Source organism: Octopus sinensis, linkage group LG20, assembly GCF_006345805.1.
Source record: "Octopus sinensis linkage group LG20, ASM634580v1, whole genome shotgun sequence".
NCBI lineage: Eukaryota > Metazoa > Mollusca > Cephalopoda > Octopoda > Octopodidae > Octopus > Octopus sinensis.
In genome coordinates, this window is record NC_043016.1 from 18084308 (window position 1) to 18108835 (window position 24528).

Sequence of the window (24528 nt, forward strand, 5' to 3'; positions counted from 1 at the left end):
GTAGGAGAAGATCAAAAGAAAGAGGCGAAGGTGGAGAGGAAGATGAGGTGTATTGAGGTGGTGGTGGTGGTGGTGGTGGTGAGGAATACAAATAAAGCTGGGGAAAACAACAGGGGGGGAGACAGATTAAGGAGGAAAAGAAGGAGGAGGGGAAGATAGATAGATAGATAGATAGAGAGAGAGAGAGAGAGAGAGGAAGGGGACATATAACAAAAGTGGAGACAACATTGGAAAAAAGAGAGAAACGAAAGACAAAGTAGGAAATAAAAGGAAATGCTAAAAATAAAATAAGAAAATACCTAAAGAGAGAAAAAAAAAATTAACAACAACAACAATAACCACAAAAAATCGATAATTATTTCCTAAGTTTTTGCTGGCGTGACGTCAGTTGTATAAATTATAATAAAATATGATAATTCGCTTCGCGTATTTATCGAACTGACAACAGGTCTTTATAGTTCCTGTTAAGACGAGCCACCGTCGTACACCAGCAGAACACGGGCATCATTTATATTGAGGTCATTTAAATAACAAATCCAGCCAAACTGCCAGATACAGGTAAGAAATTTATATCCATAAGAAATATAGATATATATTTTTTTTTCCACGTTCGTTTTTTTTCTTTTTTCATTCGGTGAAATGCTGTAATATATCATTTGTTATTTGTTATTCTCGCAACATTATGGAGGATGGATTGTTGATGTTGAATCTGGAGTTTGCTTGTGTGTATGTGTGTGTTTCTCTTCTTTAATGATTGTTTTGATTTAGTTTCCACACGCATATATATATATATATATATATATATATATATGAAAGTGAGTAAAAAAAAATAATGTCAATGAAAATTGCCTTTACTTTCCGACTACCCTCGTATATAATGAATACACAAACGTAGTCAATACTTTCTTATACACACACATACATATTGATACACACACACACATACGCATACATACATACATACATACATACATACATACATACAATACATACATACATACATACATACATACGTACATACATACATACATACATACATACATACATACCAAATATATACACAAACACATACACATACATGCATACATACATACATACATCCATACATACATACATACATACATACATACATACACACACACACATACGCATACATACATACATACATACATACATACATACATACATACATACATACATACATACATACATACATACACACACGCATCTATGTTTATGTACGTGTATGTGAAAACGAAAGTGAAAGTAAGAGGAAGTAAAGAAAAGCTGAGTAGTGGGAGGAGGAATAATTATACGATTTCGAATACAAACCAAAAGATATTTTTCGGACCCATATTTTGTTTTCGCATCTATCTATCTATCTATCTATCTATCTATCTATCTATCTATCTATCTATCTATCTATCTATCTATCTATCTATCTATCTATCTATCTATCTATCTATCTACCTATTTGTCTCTCTGTCTGTCTGTTTGTGTCCATCCCTCTTTCTTGTCTGTCAGTTCCCCTATCTATTTCATTTTGATGTCATTCACTATCTATTTGATGCCTTCTTTCTCTCATCACTTATATCATCAGCTTATACATGCTTGTGTTTCATGTAGTCGCGCATGTACGTATGGCACTTACGCAACACACGTGTACGCCTATGTAACAAACATGTACATTAAATAACATATGGCCGGACAAACATGTTATATATATGTATATATAATATATATATGTGTGTGTGTGTGTGTGTGTGTGTGTGTGAGTATATGACGTTCCTTCGATATTGGTCAACAGAGTATCGGTGAGAGAAGACGATGTCATTCACCTTCTTTTTCAGCCTAGCATCTTTATGTATATCATGATGTAAGGTTGTGTGGGTGAATGTACCAATATCGAAGGATTGCCAGATCTGTGTGAGTGTGTGTTTGTGTGTGTGTGTGTGTGTGTGTGTGTGAGTGTGTGTGTTTGTTTGTGTGTGTGTGTGTGTGAATGTATGTGTGAATGTTTTGGGGAAAAAAGTGAGAATGTGATAAGATTAGAATTATGAGATTTCATGAAGGCAAAAACAGAACATTTTTGTCACTTTCTCTATTTGTTTTTTCTCTTCTTGCCTTTCCTTTCGCTTTTCGCTTTTCGTCATTTTTCTTGTATTCTTATAAATTGAATAATCAACAAATATGTTGAAGAAAAAAAATATAGAATTAAATCTGATCAATATGGCGGCTTTTGCTAGTCCTGTATGTTGAGCGAAAGGCGACCAACAAGAATGACATACCTGGGTTTTATTTCTTTAAGCTTTTTAAAGAATGATTTGGCATCCTTAAAGACAAAACACATATAGACGGCTTCCGTAAAGAAGCCATCTATACATGTTTTTCTTTTAATATTGCCTATGTTTTAGCCACGTGACTGAGTGCAAACACAACCGCCAAGGATTGCGATTTTGTTTGTTTTTCATCTGTGGGTGAGAGGGTCAGTAATTGAAACAAATAGCAGGAACATTATAAGGAATTCAGTTGACCATTAATGTATTGGAATGGTTTTATATATACAGCACACTTGCATTTAAAGTACTGCCCGCCCTGTACATAAACACAAATACTCCTCCTACCTACACGAAAACAATGGCCTACACACGTCCTAAACGGTAACAGGTAATAAAGTCACTGGAACAAAGTTACTATTAATTTATAGTGGCCGGTATTAAAGTCACAGCTAATTTATGGGATCCGGACAAAACCCCCTAGGACAAACCCTACCGGACAAAATCCCTGTGACTTTATTACCGTGGTTTTTTCCATGTAACTTTTATGCCTGGATTCGTCCTAAACATATGGTATCTTATGCTATTGGCATCCCTAATCTGTTTGATTTCTAAATGATTCTGTTTTCCTACTAACACAAATGTACAATCTTGTGTTGCTGTTGGTGGTGGTGGTTATCGGCGTCGTCTTCTTCTTCTTCTTCTTCTTCTTCTTCTTCTTCTTCTTCTTCTCCTCCTCCTCCTCTTCCTTCTTCTTCTTCTTCTTCTTCTTCTTCTTCTTCTTCTTCTTCTTCTTCTTCTTCTTCTTCTTCTTCTTCTTCTTCTTCTTCCAATCAGGACTCACGCCATTAGCCACAAAGAATAATCTCTGATTCGAGCCTACTCTAAGCTACTAAGAATGCGTGTGGCAACATGAAGATCCACCCATCACACGCGATAGACTGGCGGTTGCACGGGTGCGAAAGCTACGTTGTTATCTTCATTCCGTAAACCAGTAGCTTTTAACGGGTGGAGAGCTGAACCATCCTGGGGTACAGAGATTTCGCAATCTAGACTAGGGCCTGAAAGTTTACCACACCATAGTGGGTTACACCATGGTTCCTTTGCTTTGTGGCAGAAGTAGGAAGAAAGAGTGAGAGAAAGTTGTGGTGAAAGAGTTCAGCAGAGTTCACCCCCCTCCCCCGGCTGGAATTCTTGGAGCTTAGGTGTTTTTGCTCAATAAACACTCACAATGCCCGGTCTGGGAGTCGAAACCGCGTTCTTACGACCGCGAGTCCGCTGCCCTGACCACTAGGCCATTGCGCCTTCTCCACTGTGATTGTCGTTGTCGCAATGGTGTTAGGGATGGTTGTCATCGCGATGATCCTGATCCAACAGTTTGATGACGGAACGTTAGTTAGTCAGCTGGACGACCAATTGCGACCTACGGATCCATAGATTCGGAAATGTCATTTCTTCGTTTGGTTGAGAATCGTACATGTTGTAAATCTTGACTTAACGGCGGTTAACTTAATTGGATGCTGTGTCCAACGCGTGGAAGTCAGGCTCGCTAGATTAGCAACGCACGGGGGTTAGTGCCTCGTGGGCAAGAACATTCGGTGTCCTCAGTTTAATTAACAGACACGACAAGAGGATATTTTGCGATCAGAGAAGAATGACTCCCTATTTCGTTCTCGACCCCCTTTTATAACCTTGTTTGAGAATGTTGCAGTGTGTCCATTGTCAAATCAAAAATTTTCATTGCCTTAATATCAATAGATTCAAAATACAGATCAATAAACAATATAATTTACTTGATGTTTTTGAACAGAATCTTATTCAAACTGAAATTTGAAGATACATACGTACATCCATTCATTCACACACATTGGCACGCATACACACACACTCACACACATGTACATCCATCTTTACATAACACAAGCAATCCTTCGGTATTGGTACCTGACGTCATTCATCCCTCATGACGTAGCTAAAGGGATTAGGTTGGAAAAAAGGGTGAAAGACAGCATCTTCTCATACCGACACTCTGTAGACCAATATCGAAGGTTCGCCCATTATACATATATACTCTCATTACTTTTTTACTTGTTTCAATCATTTGACTGCGGCCATACTGGAGCACCGCCTTTAGTCGAGCAAATCGACCCCAGGACTTATTTTTTGTAAGCCTAGTACTTATTCTATCGGTCTCTTTTGCCGAACTGCTAAGTTACGGGGACGTAAACACGCCAGCATCGGTTGTCAAGCGATGTTGAGGGGACAAACACAGACACACGCACACACACACACACACACACACACACACACACACACACACACACACATATATATATATATACATATATACGACGGGCTTCTTTCAGTTTCCGTCCACCAAATCCACTCACAAGGCTTTAGTCGGACCGAGGCTATAGTAGAAGATACTTGCCCAAGGTGCCACGCAGTGGGACTGAACCCAGAACCATGTGGTTGGTAAGCAAGCTACTTACCACACAGCCACTCTATATAAACATACATATATATAGATACGTATTACACAGGGCTGGCTCAAGGTACCGGCAACTCAGGCAGTTGCCTGGGGCACCATGTGCTTTTTAGTCTACATTTTCAGTTTTTCTCCTTGTAAAAGGTTTTAAAATTTTTACTCGTAAGGGCGCCGAAGTTCAGCTTGTTCGGGGCGCCAGCAAACCTAGGGCCGGCCCTGTACATACATACATCATGAGCTTGACCAGAATGTCCACTGAAGAGGATATGGATCCACCATTATCTGCATAATTTGTGCAACCTTCACCCCGAAAAATCACACAATTAAAATAGATGTTAGATAAGAATCGTATTTGCATCGAACTAGGAAGCGAGTGGGCGTCCGAACCTGTCAATCACCCCTCCCTCCTTGTCAACTGGGATTATATAATGTATGTGGTGGGGCGATCAGAGAGGTGTTTGTTTTAATGTAAGCATTACCGAAGACTGACAGTTGTAAGAGACAACAGATAAATATGTGAATTCTGTTTATCATTTAGAATTACGTGACAAATTAAGCATTAAGCATTACGTGACAAATACAAAAATAATAAAACTGAATGATTTCAGGTAGTGTCGAATGATTTAGAAAAGTAAATGTCATAAATTGAAACAAATTCAACAGCTTCAAACTCTAAAGTGTTCCTCACAAAAAAAAAAAAAAGGAAATGAAAGAAAAAGGCATATAAACTTAAAACAAAATTTACAATCGATGTTTTTCTTCAACACCGACGAAATCGCCCCAGAGCCAGTACCTATTTCTTTATTACCCACAAGGGGCTAAACATAGAGGGAACAAACAAGGACAGACATAGGTATTAAGTCGATTACATCGACCCCAGTGCGTAACTGGTAATTAATTTATCGACCCCCGAAAGGATGAAAGGCAAAGTCGATCTCGGCGGAATTTGAACTCACAACGTAACGACAGACGGAAATACGGCTACGCATTTCGCCCGGCGTGCTAACGTTTCTGCCAGCTCGCCGCCTCCCCAGAGCCAGTACCGTGTTAAGGAACGGGCTCTCTGGGCAGTTGTCCGGGGTGGGCTAGGAGTGGAGTATTACAGATCTAGGGGCCCAATACTGGTCTATGTTATGATGTGGCTTGCTGTCAGTAAGTAAATGCTATAAGGGCCCAGTGCGTTGATTCGGCCGGGAACTTACAATGCTACTAAAACAGCCCGGCCTTGTCCAGCACATCGTGCATCCATCCTTCTGTTGCATCGTTTTATATTTTCATCAAATATGAGAGGCGGTGCCTGTTCTTGCCATTATTTAATTCCGGATCAGACCTAATTTAACAGACCTGTGACCAAAGAACTTTCCAACCATGACCATCCCATATTATACTTTCTCTATATCCACATTTTCCGAAAATAGATTTTCTTGAAAAAAAAAAAAAATAGAAAAACCCAACCCCAGACGGAATATAATTTGCTTAGTTTAGCAGATCCAGCGAAAGCGTAGAAGTTCCCTCAAAGTGTATGTAGAGTGGGATATTCTGGAAGGTGCTAAGTGAACTTGGTTCGAACCCGAACGCAACAGCTGTTACACTTATTGATGCTATGCATCCAATCACAGTCTTCGGATTATGATATTCCTGATATTGTGTGTTGGTATATCTCAGGCATCATGATTAGAGTATAGTAAGATAACAGAGTATCGCCGATAGGAGGAGAGGTTTGGAAGGTAAAGGAGGGGGGGATGAAATAGAATAAATAAAAATAAAAATAAAACAAGATAAATTGAATTATGAGGAGGTTTAATTTTCGTAATAGATTTAAGGATATAAGAATTTTAAAAGTTCGTGGTTGTAAGAGATTAAGTATATGTAAAAGGTTTATCACGAAAAATAAACCTCCTCATCTTGTTTTATTTTATTTCAATTTATCATTGTTCCACCCTCCTTCTTTACCTTTCTAATTTCTTCTACTAATGGCGTTAGCCCGTTATTTTTCTCTACAGAAATCGTGTGCCTGTGTTTGCTAATGTTGGTTAGAATTGCGTAGGAGGGTTTTGTAGTGTTCTTGGGATGTCCGTTTTCAGCCAGTCGAGCTATAATGTATCGCATACAGGAAGGCGGCGAGCTGGCAGAGACGTTAGCACGCCGGGCGAAATGCTTAGCGGTATTTCGTCTGTCATTACGTTCTGAGTTCAAATTCCGCCGAGGTCGACTTTGCCTTTCATCTTTTCGGGGTCGATTAAATAAGTACCAGTTACGCACTGGGGGCGATATAATCGATTTAATCCGTTTGTCTGTCCTTGTTTGTCCCCTCTGTTTTTAGCCCCTTGTGGTTAGTAAAGAAATAGGTATTTCGTCTGCCGTTACGTTCTGAGTTCAAATTCCGCCAAGGTCGACTTTGCCTTTCATCCTTTCGGGATCGATTAAATAAGTACCAGTTACGCACTGGAGGTCGATGTAATCGACTTAATCCGTTTGTCTGGACCTTGTTTGTTCCCTCTGTGTTTAGCCCCTTGTGGGTAGTAAAGAAATAGGTATTTCGTCTGTCTTAATGTTCTAAGTTCAAATACCGCCGACGTCGACTTAACCTTTCATCCCTTCGGAGTCGATAAATTAAGTACCAGTTACGCACTGGTGTTGATGTAATCGACTTAATCTCTTTGTCTGTTCTTGTTTGTCCCCTCTATGTTTAGCCCCTTGTTGGCAATAAAGAAATATGTATTTCGTCTGTCTTTATGTTTTGAGTTCAAATTCCGCCGAAGTCGACTTTGCTTTTCATCCTTTCGGGGTCGATAAATTAAGTACCAGTAACGTACTGGAGATCGATCTAATTGACTAGCCCGCCCCACCAAATTCTGGGCCTTGTATCTAGAGTAGAAAAAAAAAGAATATATCACATACATGTTTCTTTATTAGTATTGTTGTGTTCAAGAGTATTTTAAATGTTTTGTTAAAAAGGGGGCGACTCTTTATAGAATGGCAACGACTGTGAGAAATGGAGCTTGATGTAATAATTACGAATTATGACTCTTACATAACAATATTGTAATTTATTTATTTTTGATATCTATTTCTTTCATTCTGTACTTCTTTTGTGGATTAATCTATGCACAACTTTCTACTGGCGGTGTTTTATGTATTTTAAGATTTGTTATGATTTCTACTGGCAAATTGAGGATCAAATAGGGACTGGCTTAATAAACGAGGGAGCAAATGCATCTTTGTAAGCCTTGTACTTGTTTTATCGGTTTCTTTTGCCGAACCACTAAGTTACGGAAACAAACACATCAACATCGGTTCTCTCTCTCTCTCTCTCTCTCTCACACACACACATGCTAAAATGGGGAAGGCTGGTTTATGGGATTACCTAATGTTTCCCGTCCATAAAGGGTCTGACGATACCTCATAAAGCTAAACTCTCTATGTACGGGAAATCTAAGGTAATCCCATAAACCGGTCTTGCCCATTTTTAATATATAATGCTCTGCATATAGTGCGGGTTAAAAGTTGTAGGAGTGGTGGGATTGGCAGGGTTAATTCCGTTCGGAAGCCGTAGTGCAAAGAAGATAGTTTCTCTCGAGTGCACCGAAGTTGGTGGAGAAAGGGAAGTCAAAGGTTGATCTATTGTCACGTAATCGCTCCACCAAGCAGGTCTCTTGGTCGTTCGACGCATGTCTCTGCCACCAAGAATGGATAGGTTAAAGTGGTAGCAACCCCATCAATCGGTAGTTTCCGATGATTGGGAGAGAAAGAGCAATGAATACACAAAAATAAGTTGGTGGGGAAGGAGAAGAGAAGAAAAGAAAAGATCTGAAAAGTGGCAAATGTTCTGGAATCAGCGCTTATTGTTAATAAAGGAAACGTTCGAGTTGGCAGAATCGTTAGAGTACCGAACAAAGTGCTTAGTGACATTTTATGTTCTGAGTTCAAATTCCACCAAGGTTGACTTTGCCTTTCATCCTTTTGGGGGTCGATGAAATAAATAAATAAATACTAGTTGAACACCGGGCTCAATGAAATCGACTATCCCTCTCCTTGTGTCTAAAGCAGAAAGGTTCATCATTGTCATCGTCGTCATCATCACCACCACCACCACCACCATCACCATCATCATCATCATCATCATCATCATCAACAACAACAACAATATTATTATTATTACTATTGTTTAATAAGTTGGCGAGTGGGCGGAATCGTTCCTGTGCCGTTGCAAAATGCTTAGCCGCATTTCGTCCGTCTTAGCGTTCGGAGTTCGAATTCTGCCGATGTCGACTTTGCCTTTCATATTTCCGGGGTCGATAAAATAAGCACCAGCTGGGGGACAGGAGTCGATATATTTAACTTACCTTTCAATATCTAATAGTTTATCAGCAACATTACTTTCATCTCTTTTCTTTCTTTTTTTCTATTTCATTCGTTTAATGCTTTCTATTACTTTCATTTTCGGTCTTAATTTTCGATAGTTTCCGACTATTATTTGTTCGGGTCATATTTAACTTAGCTAGTTACTTAAATTTAGTTTGTTTTTAATATTTTAACTACAAATAAACATCTGAATATTTTTCTACTAACATATGGCCTAACGTCTGATCACTCGATAGCAACACTTGGCTAGCGAGTGTATATGAATTACACTGCATCCTTTAAGGCCCTCATGCTTTCCGAAATCCGCCGAAACTACACCTGATTATATATACACTTTAGATGAGTTGTAGTGCACCTGAGCACTGTACACAATTATTATTATTATTATTATTTATTTTTATAATATGGCAGAAATTATAGATAATCCTGGTTAATTACTTAGGTCCATTAACATCTTGGGACTTTGAAAATGGGATTGACAAATAGTATTTAAAGGGAAAGTATATAAATAATAATCACTGGAAAAAGAAAAAAAAACATTTTCTAAGAATTACTGTAAGGCATTGTATTCTTAACAGTCTTTTTACGATGGACGTAAGATAAAAAATCTTTCAAAAAAAATTTTTAAGGGAGGAGGGAGTTTGATTCGAAGGGAGGTAACTCAGCTTCTTCTGTGAAACGTTTTCAAAATTTCAATATCAGGTGGTGATCTGGCAGAATGTTTAGCATGCGGGGCGAAATGCTTAGCGGTATTTCGTCTGTCGTTACGTTGTGAGTTCAAATTCCGCCGAGGTCGACTTTGCCTTTCATTCTTTCGGGGTCGATAAATTAAGTACCAGTTACGCACTGGAGTCGATATAATGGACTTAATCTCTTTGTCTGTCCTTGTTTGTCCCCTCTATGTTTAGCCCCTTGTGGGCAGTAAAGAAATAAGAAATAAGAATCATTAGCACACCGAGCGAAATGCTTAGCGGTAAATTATCTGCTGTTACGTTCTGAGTTCAAACTCTGCCGAGGTCGACTTTGCTTTTCATCCTTTCGGGGTCGATTATATAAGTACCAGTTACGTACTGGAGTCGATGTAATCGACTTAAACTCCTTGTCTGTCCTTGTTTGTCCCCTCTATGTTTAGCCCCTTGTGGGCAGTAAAGAAATAAGAAATAAGAATCATTAGCACACCGAGCGAAATGCTTAGCGGTAAATTATCTGCTGTTACGTTCTGAGTTCAAACTCTGCCGAGGTCGACTTTGCTTTTCATCCTTTCGGGGTCGATTATATAAGTACCAGTTACGTACTGGAGTCGATGTAATCGACTTAAACTCCTTGTCTGTCCTTGTTTTTCTCCACTATGTTTAGCCCTCTGTGGACAATAAAGAAATAAAAGAAATGTATATTTGACAAAAGAAAAAAAAAGAAATGATAAGATATTGATAAAACAAGATTTTTGTTTTATATTCCTATACATTAAATAATGTAGAGGCACATGGCCTAGTGGTTAGAGCAGCGTACTCATGGTCGAGGGATCGCGAGTTCAAATCTCAGACCGAGCGGTGTGTGTGTTTATGAGCAAAACACCTAAGCTCCACGTGGCTCCAGCAGAAGGTAATGGCGAACTTCTGCTGACTCTTTCGCCACAACTTTCTCTCCTTCTTTCCTCCTGCATCTTGCAGCTCATCTGCGATGGACTGGTGTCCCATCCAGGTAGGGAACCTATACGCCAAGGAAACCGGGAAACCGGCCCTTATGAGCCAGGCGTGGCTCAAGAAGGAACAAGCAACAACCTTAAATAATAATGGGTTCAAATTTTGGTACAAGACCAGCAATTTTGGAGGAAGGGGCAAGTTGATTACAGTCACCTCAGTGTTTAACTGGTACTTATTTTATTGACCCCAAAAGAATGAAAGGCAAAGTCACCATCAGTGGAATTTGAACTCAATACTTGAAGACGGATAAAATACCTCTGTGCATTTTGCTCAATGTGCTAACGATTCTGCCAGCTCATCGTCATTAAGCTATTAAATATTAAAACACTAGCATATCTGTGTCATCAAAAATGTCGACAATTTAATTAATGATAGAAAATGGCACATCAACACAATGGGTAAACCATTGGTAAATGTCAGCAATCTAGTAAATATGTACATAGACAGAATCGATGCACTTGAAGAATCATATACGGTTGTAATGTATTGGTTGAATATATATATATATATATATATATATTATATATATATATATATGTATATATATATATATGCTGTATCCTACACCAGCTTCACACAACCAGCCCCAGGCCATTCAAAGTACCTTGGATCACAAGACAGCCTGCAGTGCTTACCTTGGATTGTGGGGCAACCTGCTGTGCTTGAGGAGACCTATTGAGTCAAGTGCATCAACATCAAAATAATAATCAAATGGAATTGTAGTTGTGATCCTCATGCTGGTGGCACGTAAAAAGCACCATCTGAACGTGGCAGATGCCAGCACCACCATATGGGTGGCTTCCGTGTTGGTGGCATGTAAATAGCACCAACCAATCATGGCCGTTGCCAGCTTCCTCTGGCCCCATCATAGTTGAGGGGTTACTATATATATATATATATATATATATATATATATATATATCATTCACGTAACATTTGTATGTAGGCAATGTGAACAATATTTTGCAAACAAAAGTGTTTAATGTTTAATTTCATATGTATATATTTATATATCTGTGTGAGTGTGTATGAAACTGACAAACTAAACACAATTTATGATAAAAAAAATTTACTGTCTTATTTTGATTATAATATCAGCATCTTTAGAGCAAAACTTTTGAAAGATTTCCACCTGCTTTACTGCCTCTGACTGTCATTCACTCCCACTTTGTTGTTTTTCTCTTCTTTCCCTCTAGTGTGACTGACAGGACACATGTTTTATTGTATGTAAGATTAGTGGCCACAAATGAGCAAACTGTTGGCCCCGAATACTTTATTGAGATGGTTCTCATTCATTTTGTATTCTGTGATTCCACATGTCTATTTTAGAGGTTTCAGCTTTATAATTTTATGCCACATAAGCATATGAAAATAGTAGTATAGGAACTTTCAAAAGGTTTACAAGATAGCAATTACCTACTTAAAGAAAACGCCCCATCCCCGCCAGACAGACACTACCGGAAAAGTTCCATTAACAATGTCCTCTTAACTCTTTCGTTACTGTATTTAATTTGAGATGCTCTGTGTTTCTTTCAATTACTTTAAATATAACAAAGAATTTAGTAAAATAATTTGAAATCTAAGATTGTAATGTTTTACCGTTTTAAAAATTGTTTCTCTAATATATATTTTAACCCTTTCATTACTGTATTTCTGTTGAGATGCTCTGTTTTTCTTTCAATTACTTTAAATATAACAAAGAATTTAGTAAAATAACTTCAAGTGCTTAGGGCCTCTATGGATCTTAATCGAGCCCTCTTTCACTCACATTCTCACATTCTCTCTCTCTCTCTCTCTCTCTCTCCTCTCCCCCTCTCTCTATTTCATATATGTACCTCACATCAATATATGTCTCTGTGTACCTTAAATATAAATATACTGAAATAATTGTGCTTTTTTTCTTTCTCTCCTTTTTCTTTGTGTTATCCAGAAATTGGAAACAATGCATCTAAAATTGATAACATCTCTCTTGGTGATTAGCCTGTGGGCATGTGCCCCGGCACATTCCACATACAATGCGGTATTGGACAGAATTATGCGTCTTGCAGAATTCAGAGACATGGAGGAGAACCCGGCTTCATATATTGAAGACGACCGTTCTGCCAGCAGGAAGAACTGGTTAAATTCTCCGTCAGACTCAAATTTAGATTTAAGTTACCGTGATTTCCTTGGTGCAACCAACCAGCGTGATGAAGAATACCTTCCTGAAAATACCCTTTGGGGTTATCAGTTCATTTCAGGTAAGAATATAATATCTTTTTTATGCTTTATCTTTCACTTGTTACAATCATTGGACTGCAGCCATGCTGGGGCACCACCTTGAGGAGTTTTGGTGAAAGAATCGACCCCAGTACTTATTCTGTCAGTCTCGCCTTTGCTGGATCACTAAATTGTGGGAGTGTTCATATATATATATACACATACAAATATATATCATCACACACACACACACACACATGCATGCACACACACACACATGCATGCACACACACACACATATGCATGCACACACACATGCATGCACACACACATGCATGCACACACATGCATGTACACACACACATGCATGCACACACATGCATGCTCACACACACATGCATGTACACACGCATGCATGCACACACACATGCACGCACACACACACATGCACGCACACACACACATGCATGCACACACACACATGCAAGCACACACACACACATGCATGCACACACACACACACACACAATGGGCTTCTATCAGTTTCTGACTACCAAATCCGCTTACAAGGATTTAGTTTATCTGGGGCTTCAGTAAAAGACACTTGCTCAAGGTGGAACTGAACCCAAGACCACATGATTAGGAAGCAAATTTTTTAGCCACACACTCATGCCCACAGTTATAATAATTTTTTTCTACAAAAGGCGCAGGTCCTGAAATGAGGAGTTGGGGAAGGGACTAGTCAATGACATTGATACCAGTGTTCCATTTAATTTATGGTTACAGTGTTTCATTAACTTAGTTCATCAATCTCAGAAGGATGAAAGGCAAAGTCAACCTCAGTGGAATTTGAACTCAGATCATAGCAATCGACAAGATGCCATTGGTATTGATACAACGATTAGAAAGCATTTTTTTTCTTGGTGATCTCTGACAACTATCCTTGATGCGTTGTGCAATATGATATGCATGAGAAGACCTGTTGAGTCAAATAAAACCAATATTGGAGCTGTGGCCAGTGTACCCTGACTGGCTCCTGTGCTGGTGGCGTGTAAAAAGCACCCACTACACTCTTGGAGTGATTGGTGTTAGGAAGGGCATCCAGCTGTAGAATCCTTGCCAGATCAGATTGGAGCCTTGTGCAACTGCTGGCTCTCCAGACTTCAGTCAAATCGTCCAGCCCATGCCAGCATAGAAAATGGGTGTTAAACGACGATGATGAGGATGATGATGACAGCAAGGGAAATTTGGTTGCTATTTCTAAGAGGCAGAGCTGTAGAGTGCAAATCAGGGTAGATACTGATTTTCATGCTCAGGAGCTGTACATACAAATCTGTTTCTGTGTGGCAAAAATATACTCTGCTGCTGGTGATCATCCCCATGTTAACCCTAGCTGAGCAGAACTATGATCAAAGGCACTCCAGTTGTGCCCAACCATCTTTTTTCCAATATGCAGGAACCCAGAATAACTTTATTCAATGAATCCTTTTCTAAGATGGTTGGGGAGGGCGGTTTGATTTGTATGAGACTTACTTGTTATTTCTAGTAGGTCACGTTATACATAAAGGCTCCCTCAATTCACCCATCCATTTGGAATAAGTACGAAACCAGTTCTTGATGTTACCTGTGACAGATTGAAGCTAAGTATTTATCTTTGAGAACCCAAGACCCGGCAAGCCAAGTGAGACCATAATCCGTGGCCTATGCCAGGAGTGTAACCAGCCCACTTATGCGTACCTTTCACCTTTCCTTCATTGGACACTAAACTCTGCTTGCGAAGACCTGTTGAGGCAAGTGAAATAGTAATCGAAATCAAATTCGATAATTGGCATCCGTGCTAGTGGAGCGCTAACAGCCCCATCTGAGCGTGATCATTGCCAGAGGAGCTAACTGGCTTCCGTGCCGGTGGCATGTAAAAAGCACCATTCGAGCATGATCATTACCAGTGTCGCCTTACTGGCACTGGTGCTGGTGGCATGGGAAAAAACATTCAAGCAAGGTCATTGCCAGTGCCACTAGACTTGCTCCTGTGCAGGTGACACGTAAAAACACCATTTGAGCATGGTCACTGCCAGTACCACCTGACTGGCCCTCGTGCTAGTGGCATGTAAAATCACCCACTACACTCTCAGAGTAGTTGGCATCAGGAAGGGCATCTAGCTGTAGAAACTCTGCCAGATCAGACTGGAGCCTGGTGTGGCCATCTGGTTCGCCAGTCCTCAGTCAAATCGTCCAACCCATGCTAGTATGGAAAGCTGACATTAAACGATTATGATGATGATGATTATGATAATGAGATATTTGTAGAAAAGTGGTTAAATCAGTTGAGCATTGTATAAAATACTGCGTGGTATTTAGCTATGGACTTTTACATTTTGAATTCAAGGCCTGCTTGATTAGTGTTGATCGTCACTTCGACCCACATCTTCCCTTGTTATTTCTTCTCTGAGGCCCAGCATCCGAAGATCCTTTCTAAACAATTCGGCCCACATTTTCCTGGGTCTACTCCTTCCACTGGCATATCTCAGATGACATTGTTAAATCTTGCGTTTGATTTTTTTGTAAAGAAATTAATGGAAATAATAAATGAACTTCAGTTTCACTTGCTTTATCCAACTTTAAGTCAGCCTCAGCAAATATATAGTTTATTTTATTTTATTTTATTTTATTTTACATGTTTCAGTCATTTGACTGCGGCCATGCTGGAGCACCGCCTTTAGTCGAGCAAATCGACCCCGGGACTTAGTCTTTGTAAGCCCAGTACTTATTCTATCGGTCTCCTTTTACCGAACCGCTAAGTGACGGGGATGTGAACACACCAGCATCGGTTGTCAAGCAATGCTAGGGGGACAAACACAGACACATATATATATATACATATATACGACAGGCTTCTTTTAGTTTCCGTCTACCAAATCCACTCACAAGGCATTGGTTGGCCCGAGCTATAGCAGAAGACACTTGCCCAAGATGCCACGAAGTGGGACTGAACCCGGAACCATGTGGTTGGTTAGCACAATATATATAAGAATAAAAATTAAAGAAACCCCAAATAAACAGTATTGTAGGAGGAAAAAAATCTAAGAATGTACATGTGAAAATATGTACAAATCATTTATTAAATCAGATATAAGCTGGTAAATTTTTTTTAATGGTTTGTTCTTTTTTTCGTTTTGTGTTATGCATATCGTTTTTCGAGTTGTCTTGGAATCAGTTACTGACGCAAGTTGAGGCATGACTGCATATGTACTTTTTCTTTAAAATGTTCCCATAATTTCAGATAAATAAATTTAACTAAAAAAAATTAATAAAGGAAAAAAGAAAAATTTTATTGCGTAAGTCAAAGGTACGTAATCTAAAAGCGGCGTTGAAATAAAGTGATTACTTCCCTTGAAATGAGAAAGGGAGGTAATTTCGTTGTGTGTGTGTGTGTGTGTGTGTGTGTTTGCTTTTAGTAATATACCAAAAAAAAAAAAAGGAAAAACAAAAAGACTTGTTTTAAATTCTGGATGTCGAGCAAACCGTTCTCTTTATTTTGTAGTGGGTATCTTCTATTTGTTTCAGATATTAGACTGCAGCCAGGCTGGGGGCACTGACTTGAAGAGTTTATTTTTAGTTAAAAGAATCAACCTCTATTTTTTCTTTGTAAAACCTGTTCTTTTTTTTTGTCGGTCTCTTTGGCGAACTGCTTGATTAAGGGATCATAAACAAACCAACACCAGTTGTCGTACGGTGGGGACACTCTCACACACTTATTTAACTTTGGTGATGTAAACAGGAAAATAACACAAAACAACTATATTTCATTAATAATTTCTGCTGGTTATTTATAATATATGATATATTATAAATAATTGCTTGAAGTTAATCGACTCTGGTCTATATTAGAAGACACCCAAAATATCACACAGTGGGACTGAACCCGGAACCATGTGTTTGAGAAGCAAACTACTTACTTTTTACCACACAGCCACGCCTGGGCCAATGTAGAACTGCCTAATCTTAACTGATCTCTTATTTACTTTAAAAAAAATAATTATGCGGTGTGTGTGCGTGTGATTTGACGGAGATGTTATTTTGATTAAATCTAGCCATTATGTAAAGATATACACTTGTTAGGTCACTAACACGTACGCACATACACATAATGCAGCAGGGGTGATTTTAGAAAGATCAGGTGACCAAGAATAATTGTACTAAACAGACAATTCAGACTGAGATTAATCTGGTCTTTAATGCCAACTAGTGAATGTTAGAACTACGTTTTGATCTTGTTAGTTAATTCATTTTTTAAAATTCTTTTTAAATATCAATAAAACACAATAACAACGACAATAATAACTACTGCTGCTGCTACTACTACTACTATTACTATTATTACTACAAAAATTACTACCCATTTCTTTACTACCCACAAGGGGCTAAACACAGGACAGACAAACGGATTAAGTCAATTACGTCGACCCCAGTGCGTAACTGGTACTTATTTAATTGACCCCGAAAGGATGAAAGGCAAAGTTGACCTCGGTGGAATTTGAACTCAGAACGTAAAGACAGACGAAATACCTATTTTTTTACTACCCACAAGGGGCTAAACACAGGACAGACAAACGGATTAAGTCAATTACGTCGACCCCAGTGCGTAACTGGTACTTATTTAATTGACCCCGAAAGGATGAAAGGCAAAGTCGACCTCGATGGAATTTGAACTCAGAACGTAATGACAAATGAAATACCGTTAAGCATTTCGCTGATGATGGAAATCGCATTCATTTTGTTTCCCTCTCTGTTAGGAGGCACAGGCACTTACACGCACGACAGAAACTTCTGCCTCTCAAATTCAATCACAAGGGCTTCAGTCAGCCTGAAGCTATCGCAGAAAACACTTGTTTCTAGAAGTTAATATTGGGCTGTCCGGAAAGTTCATGCCGATTTTTAAAGGAAAGAAAAAGGTCAATAAATACTTGCCATTACATTTTTAATCAACCAAATATGAACCATTTTGTTGCACAATGCGTCTCCATCTTTCCTTTAACTTGAAAGTACCTTCTTCCCAGAATTGAGGGGGTTTCATGGCAAAGAATTCATCAAGGTATCTTTTTACGTCATCCAAGGAATTGAAATTTTTACCATTAAGACTATTCTGCAGAGACCTGAATAAGTAGAAATCTGAAAGAGTTATATCTGGTGAATATGAAGGGTGGGGTAACAGATCCCAGCCGAGCTGCAGCAATTTTTGTCTGGTTCCCAAAGCAACAAGTGCCGAAAATGAACTTTCTTATCTTCTATTTTAAAGGGTTACAGAATTAACACAGGTTATAGGAACATAAACCTTCTTCCACGAAAAGATAGCTTAAACTGTGCTCTAAATGGAGGTGTAGTCAAATCCTATTTTATGGACTCAACCATGTTATAAAATAAGTCGAAAGAGTAAGCTACTATAAATCGGCACAAACTTTCCAGACAACCCAATACAAGATGACATGATGGTGGAACAATGAAACAGGCAATGCTATGAAAGCAAAAGGACAGACTTATAAAGACTAGTAAAATGGTGGTAGCAGAGAATTATATCAAGTAACCAGAAGGGGAGCTTGGTGGCAGGTTTACACAGTGAAGGGAGGAGCAGGAAGCAGATTTGCTAATGTTCTACAGCATGAGGATAAGAGAGAGGGCTGAAATGTTCTGGATTGTAAGATAAATGCTTGGAAGAATTTTAAAAAGATCCATCCGATTTATGTGGAATGGTTAGGGGGAGGTGCAGCTTAACTAGAAAAGTCTTTTTTTACCTGACGAGAATATTTGTAACAGAATGGATTTCAGGTAAACATTTGATGACTGTAAACAAATCATCTGGATAGGTTGTTCAGCAAGAAATTGTGGAATTGTCTTTTTCAGACTTGAGGGATAACCATTATTATTACATACTCATTATTATTACAGCCATTATTATTACAAAGGAGGCAAGCTGGCAGAATTGTTAGCATGCCAGGCGAAATGCTTAGCAGTATTTCATGTGCTGCTACATTCTGAGTTCAAATTCTGTTGAGGTCGACTTTGCCTTTCATCCATTCGGGGTCGATAAATAAAGTACCAGTTGAGTACTGGGGTCGATCTAATCAACTCAGCCCTCCCCCAAATTTCATGCCGTGTGCCTATAGCAGAAAGGATTATTCTTGCTTACTCATTTGCGAGTGGGAAAGCTGACTGCGGGACATTTAAGACAGGGATAGGCATGAGTGTGTCACAGCAAGGCCACAGCTGAATTGCTTCAACCACTAAAACAAGTAGAAATATTTTTTTTAAATGACAGAAAATAGGGTATCAGAGAAGCGGAGGTGGAAATTCAGGTGCATTGGATAATTTGGCTGTCAGTAATATTCAGATTATTATTTTAGAACTGTAGAGGCCATGGAAGGAACCACTTCCACAACCTACTCCCATTTTGTAAGAATAATGAAAAGCACAAAACAAAACGGAAAACAATGATTTAGAGCAAACATTCTTACTAACATTTTAAGCAATTTGATATCTTGCCAATATCAAATGTCTCAATGCTCTAACATAAATCATATTAAAATCACTTCATCTCTACTTCTCTCTCTCTCTCTTGCTGGTAATTTTACCTCAGTCAGTTACAAAGTACTGTTCGCTTTGTTTTGTTTTTTGTAACAATATTTCCATAGTGTTTTTTTTTTCTCTCGGTCCTTTGTGCTGTTGAATGGGAGCAAGTTATTATACTCCGCTTTTGCACAACGCTTTTGTCATTCCTGTGCATCTATGCATGGCAGACAACGTCTAGGCTGCACTTGAATGATGTTTGTGCAAAGAAAATTTATTGAGAAGAAGAAAATGGTAAGGATGGTATGACTTATGAAATTGTCAGTCATTTAGATATTACAGTGTTTTGTAGGTATCAAACCCAGGGTAGTCTTAACAGCATTATGGGATCCTGGACAAATCAGTGAACTGGGCCCTAGAGTTTTTATTGACAGCATACTTAGGTCAAATTGAGTCCCTAGGTTTATGGGCAACTCACTGCACATGGTCCTTTCATATCTATTTGTTGAGAGCAAGCCACAGCATATATAGATCAGAATTGGGTCCTTACACTCATGAGGTCCCTGGGCAAATTGCTGCACTGGGCCCTATAGTATCTATTTATTGACAGCAAGCCACAACTAACATAGATTAGAATTGGGCTTCTAGACCTGTGAGATCCCTAGGTAACACAATGCACAGGGCCCTAATAGTATTTATTTATTGATAGCATGCCACAGCATACACGAATTAGAATTGGGCCCCCTACACTCATGAGGTCCCTATGCAAATCAATGCACTGTACCCATTAATATTTATTTACTGACAGCAAATCACTGCATACATAGATCAGCATACCTAGGTCAAATTGGGTCCCTAGGTTTAGGAAGTCCCTGAGCAACCCACTGCACTGGGTCCTTTCATATTTATTTGCTGACAGCAAGCCATAGCATATTAGACCAGAATTGGGCCCCTACCCTCATGATGTCCCTGGGCACTATAGTATCTATTTATTGACAGCAAGCCACAACTTACATAGATTAGAATTGAGCTTCTAGATCTGTGAGGTCCCAAAGTAACTGGTGTGCATACCCTTGTCAAAAGAAGAACATTCTGAGACCCCAACCAACGCACACCCTGTGACTACACATTGTACACACCCTATGACTACCACCAATACACACACTATACCACACGCTATGAGATTTGTCAGTTATGGATGGCAGGTTACAGATACAACACAATCTGGTCAATAATGGCACAGCAAGGGTAGACAACGAATTCTCAAATAATATGATGTAATGTAGGTATATTTGTTCTCGAAAAATAAAAAAGTTTAAAGAAAGGAAATGGGTGTAGTTGTATTTTGTGTGGTGAAACATCTATAAACTGTTTTGAAATCCAGTTTAGACTAATTTTTATATGGGAACACCTCACTAAGTCTTTTCACATATATATGTATATATTACTGTCCCGGTATTTGTCACTCAACTGTGAAGAAACAATAAGATTTTTTTTTTGTTTTATTCTGTATTTTTGTTTATTTAGTTTATTTATTATCATTATTTTTTTTTTATTTAGCAAAACAATAAATTCTAAATCAGAACAGTAGGAATACAACAATTAAGGTCAATAGAATAAATAGAATATCTTGTATTTTATATTTAGTGGAATGCTGGTGAGTGGGTGGGTGGGAGCTACGATGAGTAATTATTGCTTACTTAATTGGTAGAAGCTAACTGGATTTCTAATTTTTTATTTTGATTTATATTCTGTTTTTGTTCCAGTTCTATATTTAAGAGATGAGGAATTATGTACATTATTTACATTTGATGGATATTTGTCCTCATCTGACGAAGGCTGGAGTGTATATCAGCTGAAACGTTGTGTTAACAACAAACAAGATGAGGGAAAATACCCGTCAAATAGTAAATCTGTTTTTGTTGTTATTATTTATAAATCTCCAGGTCAACCCTGGTTGAGCAGGCCTATGATTGAAAGCATTCCAGGTGTCGCCAGCCTGCCGGTTCTTTTTGATTTGGTAAGGAGCACAGTATCTAGGATTACATTATGCAATGTTTCTTTTTCTTTTTATTTTTTATTTCGAAAGACAGTAAGATATGTTATGAGGGTAATCTGGCTGGTATTTTTAGCAAGTTCAGAGCCCCTACTGAGTAGTCATTTTCAACCTAGCATGGACATTGTAGAGACCACCAAGTAGTTTTCCTCTCAGTGTGTAATTTAAACACAAATATATATATAAATGTATTTTATGATCTGCAGACAAATTATTACGCATGCTGGCCACTAGTATAAATTATTATCTTTAACAATTTTTTACCCTTATATATTTATTTAAATACATATATATTGTTTTTTGATTTTCGTTATTACAGGAGGTTCTGGAGAACAGCATTTGACACCGCAAGGGAAACAGAAGACTACTAAACAAGAAATAAAGTCTGATAAGGATTTACCAGCTTACTGCAATCCACCGAACCCTTGTCCAAAAGGATACACAGGTGAATCCTTTATCTTTAACGCTGACATCATCATTATCATCATCCTTATCATCATCATCATCATCATTGTTGTCAACATCATCACTGCCACCATCATTATCATCATTGTCCATAACAACAACAACAATGCCATAATTCTCATTTGTTAAGTAAGTTTTTGTTGTGCTTTAACATTGCTTATTTTGCCACTGTTGTTCAAGCCATTGCCATTAGTATTGCTGCCACCATGACCATAATCATCATTGTCATCATCTTCATGGCAGTCATTGTCAATGTCATCATCATCGTCTTCCTCGTCCTCCTCCCTATCCTCCTCCTCCTTATCCTCCTCTTCCTCTTCCTCCTCTTATCCTCCTCCTCTTCCTCCTCCCTAACCTCTTCCTCTTCATCTTCTTCTTCCCTATCCTCTTCCTCCTCTTCCTTCTCCTCCTCTTCCTCCTCTTCCTCCTCCCTATGCTCTTCATCTTCCTCCTCCCTATCCTCCTCCTCTTCCTCCTCCTCCTTTACTTGTTCTTGGCTTCATTCTCCTCCTCCTCATCATCATTGTCCTCCTCCCCATCCTTAACTTCATCCTCGTTGTTCTCCTCTTCCTCGTCCTACTCCTTGTCCTTCTCCTCCCTCTCATCATTGTTCTCCTCCTCCCTATCCTCCTCCTCCTTTACTTGTCCTTGGCTTTGTTCTCCTCATCATCATCATCATTGTCCTCCTCCCCATCCTTGACTTCATCCTTGTCGTTCTCCTCCTCCACCACCTCCTCCCCGATCATTAACATGAACAACAACAACAACAACAACAACAGCAATAACAAGCCCATCGTTCTCTTTATATTAGATTTTGTGCTTAGTGGGGCAAATTTTGCAACTATTGCTTATCCTCCTTCTCATCATCATCAACATCAACATCTCCTTCAATGCCACAGTCACAACATCATCGTCATTATCATCGTCGTCATCATCATCATCATTTAAGGTCCGCTTTCCATGTTGGCATGGGTTGGATGGTTTAACTGTGGACTGGCAAGCCAGAAGGCTGCACCAAGCTCCAATTTGATCTGGCAATGTTTCTATAGCTGGATACCCTTCCTAAAGCCAACCACTCTAAGAGTGTAGTGGGTACATTTTACGTGCCACTAGCACACAAAATTTTGGCTTGGTCCCTGGTCTAAACAGAACTCCCTCCTTTTGTTCCACAAGTTTTTGAGACCCTGATAAAAGATAAGGCTCATAAGTTCTTCTCTTCCTCCTTTAACTTCTGTAAAACAACAAAAAAGATTAATAATTCTTTCTAATTTTGGTACAAGGCCATCAATTTTGAGGGGAGGGGAAGAAAATTACATTGACTCTAGTGCTCAACTGGTACTTATTTTTATTGACTCTGAAAGAGACGAAAAGTAAAGTTGAGCCTGGTGGTATTTGAACTCAGAACATAAATGGCTGCAAGAAATGTTGCTAAGCCTTTTCTCCAGCACTGCTTGTAGCCTTAATAATAATAATGAGGATAATGATGATGATGATGATGATGATGATAATAATAATAAATGCCCTGATGCAGTAACAGGCAGTGGCGCTTGTGGCTTCTGATCTTAACTGATTGGAAGTGTTATCATGTACATTGTTTTATCTTGGTATAAAAGATGGGCTACAGCAAATATTCTGCTCAATACCACAGATTTGCTTGTCAGTTGTTTGACCGTAACTAGTTGAGCATGTCCCTTAGTGGCTGACGATGTGTGCATCTCTGATCATGAGCAGAAGTAGTGGGGGAGTAGCATAGCCATGTGTTGAGAGGGATTCTTTGGGGTTTGAATAATTCACCTTTGGAAACATGGGTGTTTAGTTCAGCTTCTTTAACCAACCCTTATTCAGGGACCTTTTGAGCATGATGGGCTACTTAACCTGAAGAAAATTCTAACTGAGCCCAACCTGCAAGGTCATATGCTGTTTATCTTGATATGAGACCACCATATCATGCACATATGGTTGTGATGCATGTGCCTAGTGTACCCTTATCAGACGGGTAGTCATGATGGGTATATTGGGCTTTGTATATTTTACCCCAGTGTCACTTTGATGGCATGCACTGCCCTCTCACTCAATAATAATAATGATAATAATAATAATAATGTGGAAACTAATGTCAGGTGCTTTGGCTGGTGAACTGTATAAACACTTAGAAAAAGGTGGGCTGCTACCTATTGAACAGATAGGGTGTCAAAAGAGGAGCCAGGGAATGAAGGATCAGCTTTTAATTGATAATCTAATTAGCAAGAACTGAAAGAGAAGACACACAAACCTTAACATGGCATGGATTGACTATTGTAAAGCATAGGATAGTATACCACACTCATGGATAATAAGAACAATAGAAATGTATGGAGTAGCAGAGAATACGAGGAACCCTATAGGGAACAGTATGAAATGTTGGAGAACAGAATT

The 24528-nt window shown here is 38.8% G+C and overlaps 1 protein-coding gene across 1 annotated transcript in view; it reads left to right on the forward strand.

Moving 5' to 3' along the window:
- The first annotated feature begins 397 nt into the window (after positions 1–397).
- LOC115222598 overlaps positions 398–24528 on the forward strand; it is a 40792-nt gene continuing 16661 nt past the window's right edge. The window contains exons 1-3 of the mRNA XM_029792896.2: positions 398–558; positions 12763–13072; positions 21968–22093. Coding sequence (XP_029648756.1) covers positions 12775–13072; positions 21968–22093 — 424 coding nt within the window. The 5' untranslated portion in view covers positions 398–558; positions 12763–12774. The remainder of the gene's footprint in view (positions 559–12762; positions 13073–21967; positions 22094–24528) is intronic.